The 16,794-nt window shown below is 34.7% G+C and overlaps 1 protein-coding gene across 2 annotated transcripts in view; it reads left to right on the top strand.

Annotated features, from left to right (window-relative positions):
• KIF3A (kinesin family member 3A) overlaps window positions 1-16,794 on the top strand; it is a 61,341-nt gene that overhangs the window by 37,910 nt on the left and 6,637 nt on the right. The window contains exons 6-15 of one of the 2 annotated variants that reach the window (XM_059417543.1): window positions 416-555; window positions 962-1,159; window positions 1,465-1,639; window positions 5,926-6,024; window positions 7,676-7,747; window positions 9,845-9,853; window positions 13,220-13,376; window positions 13,771-13,951; window positions 14,736-14,846; window positions 15,191-15,316. In XM_059417543.1, coding sequence (XP_059273526.1) covers window positions 416-555; window positions 962-1,159; window positions 1,465-1,639; window positions 5,926-6,024; window positions 7,676-7,747; window positions 9,845-9,853; window positions 13,220-13,376; window positions 13,771-13,951; window positions 14,736-14,846; window positions 15,191-15,316 — 1,268 coding nt within the window. The remainder of the gene's footprint in view (window positions 1-415; window positions 556-961; window positions 1,160-1,464; window positions 1,640-5,925; window positions 6,025-7,675; window positions 7,748-9,844; window positions 9,854-13,219; window positions 13,377-13,770; window positions 13,952-14,735; window positions 14,847-15,190; window positions 15,317-16,794) is intronic. The other variant, XM_059417542.1, reaches the window with a different exon arrangement.

The raw sequence follows: 16,794 nt of genomic DNA, 5'->3' as shown, positions 1-16,794 counted from the left end.
TATTTATTTATTTGACAGAAATCACAAGTAGATGGAGAGGCAGGCAGAGAGAGAGAGAGAGGGAAGCGGGCTCCCCGCTGAGCAGAGAGCCCGACGCGGGACTCGATCCCAGGACCCTGAGATCATGACCCGAGCCGAAGGCAGCAGCTTAATCCACTGAGCCACTCAGGCGCCCCCCAAAGCCATATGCTTAACTGACTGAGCCACCCAGGCACCCCTGCAAATTCTTTTGTTATAAACATAAATTGTCAGAAATTTCTAATGTTAAATAAACCTATGCTTTTCTGGTTTAGCCATGCTCTCTGGCTCTTTGCTGTGATGAAATTAAGTATTTTAAACCATTCTGTATATTTAATTATTTAAAAAAATACTCCCTCTTGTTTTACTTTTTAAGAATTTCCTTCCATTCTTTAAGGTTCTGTTGGTGCAACTAACATGAATGAACATAGTTCCCGTTCCCATGCCATCTTTACAATTACTATAGAATGCAGTGAAAAAGGCATTGATGGTAACATGCACGTCAGAATGGGGAAGCTCCATCTTGTAGATCTTGCTGTGAGTAACAGGACACTACTGAAGGAATAACCCTTGTGATTTTTTGCATTTTAAAAGCGAATAAAAATTCACTTATAAAAATTGAAAATGTGTGATTTACATGGAATTTTTAAGTTGTTTATTTGTGTATGTGTTTTTAACTTATTATCTATTACGGAATACTTCCAACATCTACAAAAGTACTAAGAATAGTATGGTCTCTTATGTACCTGTGACCCAACTTCAGTCTGTTTGTGCCAGGCCCATTTCATCTCTACCATCAGCCACTTTTCCCCTTCCTATATTATTTTGAAGCAAATTCCAGATACTATAGCAGATGTTTTAGTGTCACATTTTGTTTTAAACTTTCGGAGAAATATTCTGTATATTTCATTTTAGCTTTATTTCTGTCTTTATTTATTGCTAGGGTTCAGAAAGACAAGCAAAAACTGGAGCTACTGGACAGCGCCTAAAGGAAGCCACAAAAATCAATCTTTCGCTTTCCACCCTTGGTAATGTAATTTCTGCTTTGGTTGATGGAAAAAGCACTCATGTTCCTTATCGCAACTCTAAACTGACTCGTCTTCTTCAGGATTCCTTGGGAGGAAATTCAAAAACCATGATGGTAAGACTTAATTGTAGAATAGTTATCATTGAGGAAAATTTCATATTCCTGGTTATGCTAATAATTGATATGCATAACATTTTAAAAACTATTGATTATTTCACTTATGATTTGTGGTTATTCTTTTTCAAGTACACTGTGTTAATCCATATAATGGTGTTTGGAAATCCATGTCATTGATGTTTTCTTGTTCAAGAAGGTCAGAGGAAAACTATGTTTCAAAAATTCTTTTTGATACAGTCATAGTGGTCATATTAATTTTAACTGCCTCAAGTGTAAAATGTTTTGTATTCCTAATTCAACAGTGTGCAAATATTGGGCCAGCAGATTACAATTATGATGAAACTATCAGTACATTACGGTATGCTAACCGTGCTAAGAATATTAAAAATAAAGCTAGAATTAATGAAGACCCAAAGGATGCTTTGCTTCGCCAGTTTCAGAAAGAAATAGAGGAACTGAAAAAAAAGCTTGAAGAAGGTAACTTTTTCTCAAAATATTAATGTGAGTGTTGGCTAAAAATGTTGCTTAACCACTAAGTGCTCTAATTTTAAAAACTTACTGAAATTCTTCGAGCATCTAACTTTGATACTTAAAGCAATATTTTTGTAAAAACTTGATATACACTTCAGCATTTTTGTATTAAGTTTGGGAATGATTATGTATTATTTGTGTATGTAATTTTTAAAAATTCGTTTAATTTAAACCTCCATCTCAATCGTATCAGTTCCCATATCCTTTTTGAGATTTCATTTGACCAATTACTAAATAATGAATTTTTTTGTGTTTGTATAAGAGCAAGTTTTACCATATATGTATTTAGGTGAAAATGACCCAGAGTTCTTTGTGAAAGATTTCAGTCACTATTATTCAAAGTAAAGAAACCTATCAGAGTCATGGGTAAACAGAATTTACCATAAGGAAAAATTCATTGAATTTTTTTTGAAAAGCATATCTGAAAATACGTTTTCATTCTTGAATTTGAACATGAGATTATGTTTGAGGAATCCTTTTCTAACAAGATGTTAGAAGGTTAGAAAGTTTGCAGACCTTGTTCATGAGGATGAGAAATTTACAGATATCATTAAGTACTTGGTGACTCTACACTTTCATGCTAAGAACTGATTGGCATAGGGCTCCTTTTCATTGCAGGTAAACAAATGGCTTTAGAAAAGGTTTTTTGTTTGTTTGTTTGTTTGTTTTTACAGTTTATGGGGAAACGGGATAAAACAGATGTGAACTGCAGAGATGCCACCGTCACAGATGTTTGGAAAGGGTACTTACTCAATAAACTTGAGTAAGATTAGTGAGGAAAAGCAGTAATTGGGCTGCCGCTTAGATAATGACATTTGGTATTTTATTTTTTTTTTTTTTTTTTTTTTTTTTTTTTAAAGATTTTATTTATTTATTTGACAGAGAGAGATGACAAGCAGGCAGAGAGGCAGGCAGAGAGAGAGGAGGAAGCAGACCCCCCGCCGAGCAGAGAGCCCGATGCGGGGCCCGATCCCAGGACCCCGGGATCATGACCCGAGCCGAAGGCAGCGGCTTAACCCACTGAGCCACCCAGGCGCCCCGACATTTGGTATTTTAAATGTGACCACTAGGTGGTATTTATAGTCAGTATGTTTTAAAGATTTAAAATTTCTTCGATTTGTTAATGTTCAATTCATACCTTTATTTTGCTGCCTTTATTTGTTTACATTTTTTCAATGTGACAAAATAAACATAATGTAAAATTTACCATTTTAACTATTGTTGTTCTGTGGCATTAAGTATGTTAACATTGGGGGCACCTGGGTGGCTCAGTGGGTTAAGCCTCTGCCTTCGACTCAGGTCATGATCCCAGGGTCCTGGGATCGAGCCCCACATCGGGCTTTCTGCTCTGCAGGGAGCCTGCTTTCCTCCTCTCTCTGCCTGCCTCTCTGCGTACTTGTGATCTCTGTCAGATAAATAAAGAAAAAATCTTAAAAAAAAAAAAAAAAGTATGTTAACATTGTTTGGAACTATTACCATTATCCATCCCTAAAAGTTTTTAATCATCCCCAAATGAAATTCTATACCCATTAAACATCCAATTCTCCATCCCTCTCTCTGCCTCACTTCTGGTAACCACTGTTCTGTTTCTGAATTTGACTATTTTAGATAACTCATGAGTAGAATCATATAATATGTGTGCTTTTGTGTCTCGCTTATTTTACCTAGCATAATGTCTTCAAGGTTCATCCGTATCGTAGCATGTGTCAGGATTTCCTTCCTTTTTAAGGTTGAGTAATATCCCATTGTTTGTATATACCACATTTTGTTTATCTGTGCATCTTTTGGTGGACATGTGTGTTGTTTCTGCCTTTTTACTACTTTAAATAATCTGGCTATGAATGTGGGTGTACAGATATGTGTTGCAGTATGCAGCAAATTTTATGCATAAAATTTTAAAATTTTATTTTAAAAGATGTAAAATTTTATGCAGTAAAATTTTCAAAAATTATTCTTTTGTTTTTGCCTGATTTTTACTGTTTATATGATCAACTGTATTTACCATATTATAACACTCCATTAACCGGATTATAAAAACAAATGTCATAAGCATCAGTGAAATCAAATATCTTAAGAATAAAGTCAGCATTATGACATGATCAGTCAATTCCAATTCTGGGTGTATACTGAAAGGAATTGAAAGCAAGAACTCATTTTTGAAAATTTTTATTGACTTCTAGAAAACTTGAAGGTATACTGAATTCCTATGTACTCATCACCCTGCTTCCCCTTATGTTGACATCTTATATGACTGGTACATCTTACAGTTATTGGAACCAGGAATTTTATATTGATTCAGACTTGCTAGCTAACCTATCAGTCTTACTCAGATGTTGAGTTTGCCCTCTAGTGCCCTTTCTCTCCAGTCCAGGATGCAGTCTAGCATCACATACTGCATTTAGTTGTCTCCTCCAGTTTTCAGTTCCTCATGTTTCTCTTTCTTTCATGGTCATGACACTGTAAAAATGACATATTTGTAGAATGTCCCTCAATTTGGGTGGTCTATTCTTCTCTTATAATTATTCTGCAAGATTTCTTCACTCTAAATTCTGTAATTTTACATTTTCCTGTGAACTCAAGGTGTGTCTTGTGGGGAGATACTTTTGAAACTACTAAAAGGTACTGTTTCTGATCATACTTTTTCCTCACTAGTTTGAGGATCCATTAAGGGTTCTTGCCAGCAACAGTAATTCTGTTGCTTCTTGATGACTTTGTCTTCTCAGCATTCCTTCTCATGTTTAATGTTTAGAATTCTGGTATAAGGGGGAGTAGTCCCTCCTTCCCTACTTGTTTATTTAGTTATGTCAGTATTATTTTAGTCTGTGCATTATAACACAATAATATTATTTGTTTTATTGCTCAGTTTGTTTGAGCTTTTGCCATAGAAGCTTCTGAATTCAGGGTAGTTGCTATACCTTTCGGCATGCTTCCGTCAGTTTTTAAATTTTTTTTAAAAGATTTTATTTATTTATTAGAGAGAGAGAGAACACAAGCAGGGGGAGTGGGATACAGAGAAGCAGCTGCCCCGCTGAGCAGGCCAGCCCAATGCGGGACTCGATCCCAGAACCCCGGGACCATGACCTGAGCTAAAGGCAGATGCTTAATGACTGAGCCACCCAGGCGCTCCTGATTTTTGGTTTTGAGTGCTGCTTTATTTCTGGCACCACAGATGTTTTGGGCTCATTTTATATGTTCCCTACCCTGGTATTAAACCACCTATTTCTCCCTAGCTCCTTTCAGTGGAGAATGGTATTTAGAAACCAAGACTTGGGCATTAAGTGCACTCATTGCTACCAGGGTGCCACTGTTACGAGGACTGAAGAAAATATTTTTAATGAATTCTTTCTTCTAATATCCTTCTCTTCCTATCTGTTATTTACTGGTTCAGATATTACCGTTTGTGATTAGTGTATATTTATTTTTTCCCAAATACCTGTTTTTTTAGACATTTCATACATGGACAGTGTTGTTGTTGTTGTTGTTTTTTTTAAGATTTTATTTATTTGACAGATAGGTCATAAGTAGGCAGAGAGGCAGGCAGAGAGAGGTGGGGAGGCAGGCTCCCTGCTGAGCGGAGAGACCAATTCGGGCTCGATCCCAGGACCCCGGGATCATGACCTGAACTGAAGGCAGAGGCTTTAACCCACTGAGCCACCCAGGCACCCTAAGAATATTTTAAAAATAAAATAAAATCTGACATAGAAAACTGAGGAGAAAATACTTCCCCAAAGTGATCACTCCTTTAAAAAACTGAAATAATAAACTTGAAATTTTTATATATACGCAGAACTTTTTTTAAACTAATAATTTGAAATTTAAGTAGATCAGAATTTTTTTTTTTGAAGATTTATTTGAGGGAGTGAGAGAGGGAGCACAAGCGGTGGGGGGTGCGTGGAGAGCGTGAGTGGGGACAGGGGAGCACGAGCAGGCGGGTGCAGTGACTCTCAGGGCTCCATCCCAGGACTCCAGGATCATGACCTGAGCTGAAGGCAGATGCTTAACCGACCAAGCCACCCAGGCGCCCCTTAAGTTGATCAGAATTTAACTTCTCTTTAGGAACTTTAAAGTAAAGCCTCTGTGTACATTATATCTTTTCTTGAAGTTAGCATGTGATGTACTGTTTAGGAATATTAAAGTAAGCTTTGTTTAGGGCAACAAACTTAACGAGGAAGGTTGATGTAGAATATAATCTGGTATAGAATATAAATTGTTCTGTAAAATTTCTGTTCAAGGGGAAGAAATATCAGGCTCTGATATCAGTGGGTCGGAGGAGGAGGAGGATGAAGAAGGCGAGGTTGGAGAGGATGGAGAAAAAAGGAAAAAAAGAAGGGGTAAGTTCCTTTTAGTGTTCTAGAAATGAACTGGGATTGCTGCAGTAAATATGGTTTAACCTTCATCTGAGTGCATGCCTTTTGCCATTTTTAGTTATGGTAGCAATTCACACATTGGAAATATGGCACACACTTGATTAACTTTGCCTTATTTTTTTCTCCAATGCTGATCTCCTACTTAACAGTTGAATCATAATGCCATAAGTTCTGTCTTTTACAGTTTAGAATTGTAAAAATCTGTGATAATGGTTATACCATGTAAAGATTTCATTCAGGATTTTAATTTTATGGGGGGACTTTGATTTGTGTTGGGAACCTAAAATTTTTTTTAGGAAATCAAGATAATGTGGAGTTTTTCCTCAAGCATGATTAGGCTTTAGAAGTCACTGAATTTTTAAATGATGAAGTTATATGAGAATTCTATTTTTTTAATTTAATACTTTGCTTTATAAAATGTACTTTCATTCTTACTCTTTTATGGGGCATTTGTTGCCAAGTGTGAAGTTTGTATTTATTGCGATAAAGATACACATAACAGGCAAGAGGGAGACCTATTATATAATAATGGCCCACTTTTCAAACATTTTTGCTCTTAATGTTTGTTTGTTTCAGAACTCTCTTCCATTAATGTGGATCATTAATGTGTGGATCATTGTTTTCAAGCTGGTGCATATTTTGCTTGTCTTATTAAAATAATGATCTTGCTGAAAATAAACCAAAGGTCTGTCATTTCAGAAGACAGGAAGAGCATGATTTAGAGCAAGAGCTGGCCAGCTGTGGTCTACTGGCCAAATCTGGCCCACCACCTGTTTTTATAAATTTATTAAACATCCATGCTTATTTGTTTGCATATGGTGTTCAGCTGCTTTCAGATGAGACTGTATGGCCCACAAAGCTTAAAGCACTTATTATCTGTCCCTTAACAGAAAATGCTTGCTGTCCACCTATTTAGATAAATGGCTTTGTGTTCATCCCTATTTTTTCATAGACTATTCATAGCTAAAGCAGATCATAGATTTGTTTAAAATAAAATTTAAAATAGGAAAAAAATGCCATTGCTTAATATGTTAAAGTATTTATTAATAGGATAACTACCTTCTAGACTTAGAGATTTGAAGATTTTTAGTGAGCCTTTCACAGTTCTGCCATGAAACCTGAAACATACATAATTATATCCAGTTGTTTGATGTTTTGGTGGAGGGTGAAATTGGAGATGAACCCAGCTGTCAAGATGATGAAGGGCAGTTCATCATTCCTATAGTTTTAATGGTGCATAACTTTAAATTCTAAAACTCACTTCCTGTAACTTACCGGGTAAATAGTTTAAGTAGACTTAAATGTCACCAAATGCCTTATTTTTGATTCATGTCATTTCAGCCCTCTGAATTATTATGTTGTAACTGGGTAGTGGGATTTGCCCACAGTAGATGCTTAAAGGAGTCCGGTTTGCTCCGTCTAGTTTTGTAACTAGAGAATATTGGGTAGTCTACCAAGACTGGTATTAAGGGAAAGTACATTTTGATTCTTTAATGGAAAGCTTGATTGTTCTTTAAAATTCTCTCTCTGGCACTGAATTTTCCTCTGTGTGTGTGTTCATTTTCTTGTTTCCTCTTTCTTTGGTTCCTGTCGGGCTCACTTCTTTGTCTTCCAGGCAGTAGCAGCAGCAGTAGTTCAGACTCCACATGTTCTGTCATAGAGAAACCTCGGGATAAGTCCTTGCCTAGTGAGTGGTAGCTCTTAAATTCTCTCACAGAGCTTTGGCTTTTCCATAACCCATGGGCTTCATTGGAGAAATGCTGCACTGCTCCCTGTCATTACTTCAAGAATACATGTTGGACTTCTCAGTAGGACAAAGCATGTGATGATTTCCCCCCTCTTCATCGCTTCCAGTTAACTGTAATTGTTAAAACGTGTGCTTAAGCTTATGTTTGAGATAATGGAAGAGAGATTCATGCTTTTGCAATTTAGATAATGTAAAGAGAGTGAGTAAGCTGTATAAAAGAATAATTCTTATGGTTCCTTTTTATGTTTCAGGATAAACTTCCAATCCTAGTCAGTATAAGGGACATGCAGTAACGAATCCTGAATTTCTAAAAGTATAAATTACATTTGGCAATACACCAGTGCCCATTATAACATGTCTTAAGTTAAAGATTTGATGCTGTGGTATCCCATTCTTAGGGGTAGCTTAAGATTGAAAGCTCCCAAATGAAGAAAAACATAAAGTTTGAAGCAAGTAAAGATATATTGGATAATAATTTTATTTCAGATGGCCACTTTTCTCTCTTTCTCAACTGCCTGATTGATTTTAAGGAACTCTACTCTGTGATTAGAGAATTCAGATCCACAAGAAGTTGTTTATGCAGGATCTGTCTAGACATATTTCAGTCACAAAGTTTCTTTCTTAAACCTTAAATCAGTTGAAAAGTATTGCTAATTTTTAGTTATAATTTTAGGAGAAAAGGGAAGTGACTTTTTTTTTCTACTAGATTGCAGCTTACTGCCTTTTAAAGCATTATCTGTGTACTTAATTTTCTAAAACTAATAACAAGCACATTTGGTTATTCTTAATGCATTTAGCTGTCTAAAGGAAGAATTGCAAGAATATTAGGAATAGTTTTCTTTCTTGACAACTCTTGTATTTTACCAAAACAATTAATTGTATAGGACAATTTATAAAATACAAGAAATTTCCTTAGAAACCATATAGAGTTATTATTTTGTACTATAAACTGTCAGATATGAGAAAATACCTGAGTGGCATTATAATTTAAGTTTCTGTTTTAAAATTTACCTTAATCTTTAAAGTAGTAGTTATGTGAAAATATGTTATGAAATGAGTTCAGTTCATGCAGTTTTAGTCACTGTGTACCTAGCTCATAACATTGACTTCTTCTGTTGTGATGTGGGCGTGTTGGTGAAGTGGAAAAATAGTGTTCCTAGCATGTGGTTGCTGTGTGAACGTGTATGTACCTTCCCTTTTAAAAATACGAATGGCTATTTTTTTTAAGGTGTTCTTTGCTTGAATCATCAGTTGATCATTTACCTCTATGGAATCATAATTACCCTTAACAATCTACTAATAGATTGAATGCAAGTTCGTTATTATACAGGTGTACTTCACTTTATGCAGTTAATTTTTTTTCTGAAAAAATAGCTTATAAATCAAATTGGAAAATCAAATCTTTTGGGAGAACTTGCTGTTCTTAATGTTTCTTTATTGTCCTTTTGTTAATCAAATTATCACTGCAAACTGCTATAATCCAATTATCTCTTTAGTTGATTAAGGTTTTTGTGTGGATTTTCTTAAAGGGGAGGCACACCTGTATGGGATCTTTATATTAGAACATTGAATTGGGAAATTCTATAAATTGACAGTGCAAATTTTGCTACTTTTAACTTACTAATTTTTAAAATTGGCTTAATTTCCTGTTTTGTCCTTTTAGATTACTTCCCAGGTCTTAGCAGGTTCCCAATTCCATGTGTACCATTAGTATAACCACTTGGTGCTGAACTATTATATTTGCAGGAGTCTGGGAGTCATTGTGAGCTCTTGAGATTGATTTAAATTGTAATCTTAGTCTCAATCTTATTTGCTTAAATTACATCTCTGATTGTGTTGAATTTGCTTTTCTTTTTAACATAAAGCTGCTCTTTTTCAGTTTTGATAATGATTTGATTTATTTCTATATTTATACTATGAATAAATGCTGTTAAACATTTTTCTTTGTTTTACAAAGGAAATAATGTTTTTTTTTTTCCTCTTCATCTCTGTGCATATGCTTCCTGTCTACGATTTGCTTACTACTCTTACTGAAAGATCAAGCAGGTTGGTGTGATTGATTTGCACTCCACATGATACAAATTATTTAAACTATAAAGAACTTTGTTATTTAATTGCACTACATTTTTTAAATTTAATTTTTTTCAAGGTAAGTATCTGTCTTTTGTATTTAAAAATATCTTCCAACAGTAGCTTTTTTTAAAAAACGTTTTCTCCTAAATTAAATTAAAAAAAATTCATTTCAGTTTTTGTTTAGGAAGATACTAGGAACATTCTTTTTTTTTTTTTTTTTAAGATTTTATTTATTTATTTCAGACATCGTGAGTAGGCAGAGAGGCAGGCAGAGAAAGAGAGGGGAGGGGGAAGCAGGCTTCCCGCTGAGCAGAGAGCCCGATGTGGGGCTTGATCCCAGGACCCTGGGACTATGACCTGAGCTGAGGGCAGAGGCTTTAACCTACTGAGCCACCCAGGCGCCCCTAGGAACATTCTTTTTTCCAAATGATCTTTTTAGACAAACAGTTCAGAAGTATTTGAGTGACAGTGACAACTACACTGGATTCTGTAGACTTAACTGACAAAATAGACAAATATAACACCAGAAGCAGATGACATGATCTTTTTTCCTAAATTTTTAAAGACCCATTAAGCCAAATTTTGGTAATACAAATATAAATGATTTTCACTTTCAAGCATTTTTTTTTTTTTAAAGCAAGGAATCAAATGCGTGGTTACTTATGCCCATGAGTGCTCATGTAATGAAAATAAAATTCACTTAAGTCTTCCTGAAATTCTTCCCTTTAACCTTATCTTGCCAAAGTTCATTTTGACAGTTTTGGTTGGAACACATGGTGAAGGCAACTAAAAGTATTACTTACTCCTGTTTGGCTTAATTAAATACTATATAACATCACCATTTTTTTTTTTTTATTTACCTGAAATTTTGTGTTGAATTGTGTCATGCATTATTAAAAGAAGGGTTTTTGGGTGGTTTGTTTAAGATTTTTAGAAAATCTTTAAGAGAAAACCAAAACAATCTGAAAGTGACTTTTAGTGATGTCATGATTTTAAGTGCCTGGTTAGGAAAGTTGGAATATATTCACATTTAGCCTAATTTATTATTTGGAGAGAAATACAATGATTTATCTGAATAATACTGACTAGAAATTCTGTTACTTAAAATATTAGACTTTTGAAACTGAACCTAGCTATAAATGCATGGTATTCTTTATGAGAATTTTGTAGAAGCACAGTAAGATTTTTGCTGCTAAAGCATCAGTGGGAAAATACTACCTGAATGGTTTTGAATAACTAATGCAGTTCAGGCCTGGTAGTAATTCATCAAAAGGTTGTGCTTTTGTATTTCTACATGTAATATATATATATTTTTACTGCCTCTTAATGGGGTTGGAGACTGCAGGTTGTTAACTGCTAACCAAACAATTGGAACTCTACAAGCCTAAAAATTAATGTGCATATATTTATCAGATCATTTCGACTCTATTGTTAGTGTGTGTATCCGTGTCTTCGTATAGAGGTTTTTTTTGTCTTAACATACTTGCCATTAAAAAATATTTGTAATTCTGAGGTGGAAAGTAAGTTATGATTTTTAAATGCACACACTTTATTCATTTATTTATTTATTTTTAAAGATTTTATTTTTACCTAGTTTCTGTACCCAACATGGGGTTCGAACTCACGATCCGAAGATAAAGAGTCTCATGTTCTGCCAACTTATCAGCCAGGCACTGTCTGCATGCATTTAACTTTATACTTGAATTTACACTTTTCCCACTCAGATTTCTTAGAAATAGTACTACTGATCAGAAATCCTTTCTAGGAGTTCATGGGAAAAGGAATTAGATTACTTAAAAATAAAATTTTTTAACAGCATAACTCAGGACATTCAATACAGGTGACTGTGCCAAAGAAGCCAACACATTCAGTCTACATTCTGACTTTTGGAATGCAATGAATCACACCACACCAAAGCATGAATTTGGATCAGTGCTCTTATTTACTCTTTTATTGAACTGACTTGTTTTGTGGCTTAAGTTTGCTTTAGACCTTTATTTCTATAGAAATGAAGGGATATATTTTAAAACCTTGGGTTTGTTTTTTTAATATAATTGTATCCTAAAGATTTAAAGTCTATGAATAATTCTTCATCTCATGGTTCCTGAAAGTATATATTCAGATATATACCTGCACCCGCATTATCTTTCAGTTTTCTTTCCTTGTTAGCAGTAGGGGCTAGCTTTTGGGTGGAGACATTAACGATTTATAGACTCCTCAGGTTTATATTCTTCTGTGGTCCTTTGGGAAGGAAGTTAAGAATGACAGAAAGCTTTCAGGAGAGCCTCATACCAATTCTATGAAAAGTTTGATTGTTTTTCTAAGGAAAGTATGTTTCAAAGAAATTATATTACCAGAAATGAATTATATTTGACTCAGTTTCATAACCAGTTTAATAACCTATTTTTTAATTTTCTCTTTTTGGTTTTTCATTTTAATTTCATGATTTTCTAATTCATTCAGTTAGCTTTTACTGAACATCTGTTGTGTGTATATGAAACACTCTGCTAGGCACTATAGTCAAAATAATCAATTGGAAGCCATATTTCCAGCTTTATTATTTGGTAGTATTTCTACTTTTATTTGATATTTAGCATATTTAAAATGGTTTAGGTTCAGGATCCCGAGTTTGACAATAGTAACAAGCTGTTTTAGTTGCTCATTTAAGATAGATGATATAGATCATGGTAGCTCAGCAACTGTAAAATGCCTGGTTAATTATAACATAGCCATTATATAATTAGTATAGAACTTCATCCTTTAAGGTATACTATGAGATGAAATACTTCCAAATAATTTTATTAGACATACATTTTAGGAATACTCTGAAGATATATATTAGGAACTTGTTGCTATAAATTTGGCCTTGACACGCTTGTCTGTGCAATTTATGTCTATATGTGACTTCGGTTTGTTCATTTGTTTTAATAAATTTTGGGGGGGCATTTTGGGAAGCCACTTGATTTTGTACCTACCTAGTTATCATAAAAAAATAACTAATCTTACTGCTTTTTTGAACATATATCTTTTTTGGGGACCCATAGATCTTTGGCTTTTTAAATTTGGCCCTTTATTAACCTTTCTCTTTCTTTTCCTTTACTTACCTGTTTTGCTTCTCTTTCACATACTTTTGTTCTTAGTTATCATTGCACAGTTATACAACATTTTGTTTAGCAAAGTTATTCTAGGAACATAATAGAAATCAAATATTTATTTGATTTCCTTAAAATGTTGATATTTTTGTATTATTGAGGAATGTATCTTATAAATTGAAGATAATTTATAGAATTCTAAAAAACTGGCTTTAAAGTGATTGTTGGAATTAAATGACTCATATAGGTAAAAAGAAAGTGTCCCCAGATAAGATGGTTGAAATGCAGGCAAAAATTGATGAGGAGAGAAAAGCACTTGAAACAAAGCTTGATATGGAAGAAGAAGAAAGAAACAAGGCTAGAGCTGAATTAGAGAAACGGGAGAAAGATCTTCTTAAGGCCCAGTGAGTATTACTTAATTGAGTTGGATTCGTGATTTAAATTTCCAATATTTTGCATAGGATATATGAGAGAGAATTGAATACTAATTAAAAGCTTGATTTTTGTCTCCAGAATAGCTTTTTTGGATAGAGGGTTTTGTTTTATGTGTTCTATTTCCAAAAATTACATCTGTTTTTATTATTTCATCTCTATGTAAGAAGAAAATTACCAGTGAATTTGGATGTTATAGATTAAATCATAAGTTAATTTATACTACCCTGTGATATAATCTGATAGAGTTGTTACATAATTATATCTCAGTTTTGAAATTTTGCATCCAAATACCTATAAAGTTTTGGGAAATGATATTGGTAGAATAGTGAATAATTGATGGTGGTTCTCATTTTTAATCAACAGACAAGAACATCAGTCTTTACTAGAGAAATTATCTGCACTGGAGAAGAAGGTAATTGTGGGTGGTGTTGATTTGTTGGCAAAAGCTGAGGAACAAGAGAAACTTCTTGAAGAATCGAATATGGAACTGGAAGAACGGAGGAAAAGAGCAGAGCAACTTCGCAGAGAACTTGAGGAAAAAGAGGTAATGTGACTTTCTGGTTTTGGTTGACACTTTTCCTTAAGTATTTAACTCCTCTAGTGAAAAGCTTTATATCCATCGTCTTTAATTAAGTATAGTGGACACACAGTGTTAGACTAGTTTCAGATGTACAACTTCAGATGTAGAGTGATTAAACTTCTCTATATGTTATTCTGTGCTCACCACAAGTGTAATTGTCATCTGATACCATATAATCCTATTACAGTATTATGGACTGTATTCCCTATGCCGTACCTTTCATTCCCACAACTTATTCTGTACCTCCCACTCCCCTTCACCCATTTTCCTTTCTCCCCCCAGACCCAGGCATCAGTTTGTTTTCTATAGTGCTGGGTCTGTTTCTGCTTTTTGTTTATCTCTTTGTTCATTTGTTTGGTTTTTTAGATTGTACATATAAATGAAATCATATAGTATTTGTCTTGTATCTATAATCTTAGTAAAATTTTAAAGCAGATCTGTGAATTGTTTTGAAAAAATATTAGTTGCCCAAGATTTTTATCATTTGTTATAGAATTTTTTTTAAGATATTATTTATTTGACAGAGATCAGAAGTAGGCAGAGTAGAGGCAGAGAGAAAGGAAGGGAAGCAGGCTCCCTGCTGAGCAGAGAGCCCAATGCGGGGCTCAATCCCAGGACCCTGAGATCACGACCTGAGCCGAAGGCAGAGGCCTCAATCCACTGAGCCACCCAGGCGCCCCTCATTTGTTAAATAATTAAATTTTCAATTTAATGAAGAAAATTCTGATGTCTGTTTTTTTTGTTGTAGCAAGAACGCTTGGATATTGAAGAAAAGTATACCAGCTTGCAAGAGGAAGCACAGGGAAAAACCAAGAAATTAAAGAAAGTTTGGACTATGCTGATGGCTGCCAAATCAGAGGTTGGTTTCCTAGAAATTACCTATAAATGTAGCTCGGAATTTAAAAAAAATTTTTTTTCTTTGAGTAAGTATGATTAAAAATCTTTAAGAGATCTTAACGTATGCTTACAATCTTAAAGAAAAAACATTTTTATAGCTAAAATTTTAGCTGTTAAACTATAGTATGTATTTCCAACCTTAAAAACACAGGAATAGACAGTAATGGGTAGTGTCATTCTGTCTATTGTTTGTGAAGGAACTGAGTAAGCTCTTACAGGGTTTCTTAGGCCAGTGCCTATATCAGTTGGAACTATCTTATATTTAAAATCTTGTTTGCCCTTAATATTTCATTGGTTTTCTGGTAGATGGCTGATCTCCAACAGGAGCATCAGAGGGAAATTGAAGGCTTACTGGAGAATATTCGACAACTTAGCCGGGAGCTCCGACTTCAGATGCTTATCATTGATAACTTCATACCTCAAGATTATCAGGTAAGAGGGAAGTTCTCTGTTTTAGATATTACATCACTGACTGGGGTGGAGAAATAAGGAATGTAAATTCTAATTTAATTGATGGTAAGTATTTACATTTTAGTTGTTGACAGTAAAATTTTTCTTGAACTAATGCTATCACATTTCTGCTATTAACTTAATACATAATTCTCTGAGTATATAAGTAAGAATTTCTCAGCCCTTTGGAAGAACCTAGATTTATGTAATAGCATTCAGAATCAAGGTATAGGTCCTATTTTTACATTCAATATAATTAATCCTATAAATAGAATAAACAAAACTCCTTTGCTAATTTTTCTCCCTGCTTATGGATACCAAGTGTGTGTGTGTGCGTCTATGTGGTTATGGTGTGGTGTATATGATAAAATAAACATGGTATAAAATTTACCTCCCCTACCCCCCCAGCCCAGCCCCCTAAAATTTGCCTTTTTAAACTATTTTTAAGAATATGGTTCAGGGGTGCCTGGGTGGCTCAGTCAGTTAAGCGTCTGACTCTTGATTTCAGCTCAGGTCATGATCTCAGAGTTGTGAGATTGAGCTCTGAGCCCTGTGTCTGGCTCTATGCTCAGCAGGGAGTGTGCTTGATATTCTTTTTCTCCCTCTGCCCTTCCCTCCTCTGTTTTTCTCTATCTCCCTCTCTCTCTCCAAAATAAATAAATCTTGAAAGAGGAAAAAAAAAGAATACAGTTCAGTGACATTAAGTATATTCACAGTGTTTTGCAGTCACTACCATCCATCTCCAGATGGATGCTGATTCTTTTTTTTTTTTTTTTTAAAGATTTTATTTATTTATTTGACAGACAGAGATCACAGGTAGGCAGAGAGGCAGGCAGAGAGAGAGGAGGAAGCAGGCTCCCTGTGGAGCAGAGAGCCCGATGTGGGGCTCGATCCCAGGACCCCTGGGATCATGACCTGAGCCGAAGGCAGAGGCTTTAACCCACTGAGCCACCCAGGCACCCCCGGATGCTGATTCTTAATTCTAGTATAACTTTAAAATCTCAGCCTTTCCTTCTCAGCCTTTCTTTTTCTTTACTCAAAATTTCCATTTTTCTAGTACATTTTAGTAAACCTTAATATACTGGTTTTTCAAAAAACTGAGACTCTATATAGCTTAAAGATTTTTTTCTGAAAATAAGCCTTAATATTTTTTTCCTCTGGATGCACAGAATTAATTATTGGTTAATGGTGTGTTCTCCTTATTGGTCTTTGAGTGACCTGGTTTTATTTAGTTGGTTAGTTTTTGTCTGTATGTTTGTTTTGGTTATTTTGTAGTGAACTTGTCATGAGTAACAAAAGCAAATACCATGACAGTGTCCTACTTCTAACCAAATGGTTTCCCTCTTCTCTCTTCCATCCCTTTGCCTCTTCCAACTCAAGGTAACCATCATCCTGAATCCCATGTTCTCCATGTTCTTTCCTTGCTTTTTGTGTAAGAACATAGTTTACTAGCATTTACA

Source organism: Mustela nigripes, chromosome 12 (assembly GCF_022355385.1).
Source record: "Mustela nigripes isolate SB6536 chromosome 12, MUSNIG.SB6536, whole genome shotgun sequence".
Lineage (NCBI taxonomy): Eukaryota > Metazoa > Chordata > Mammalia > Carnivora > Mustelidae > Mustela > Mustela nigripes.
The sequence above is the reverse complement of the archived record's forward strand: the minus strand, read 5'-3'. Positions and strand labels throughout refer to the sequence as shown.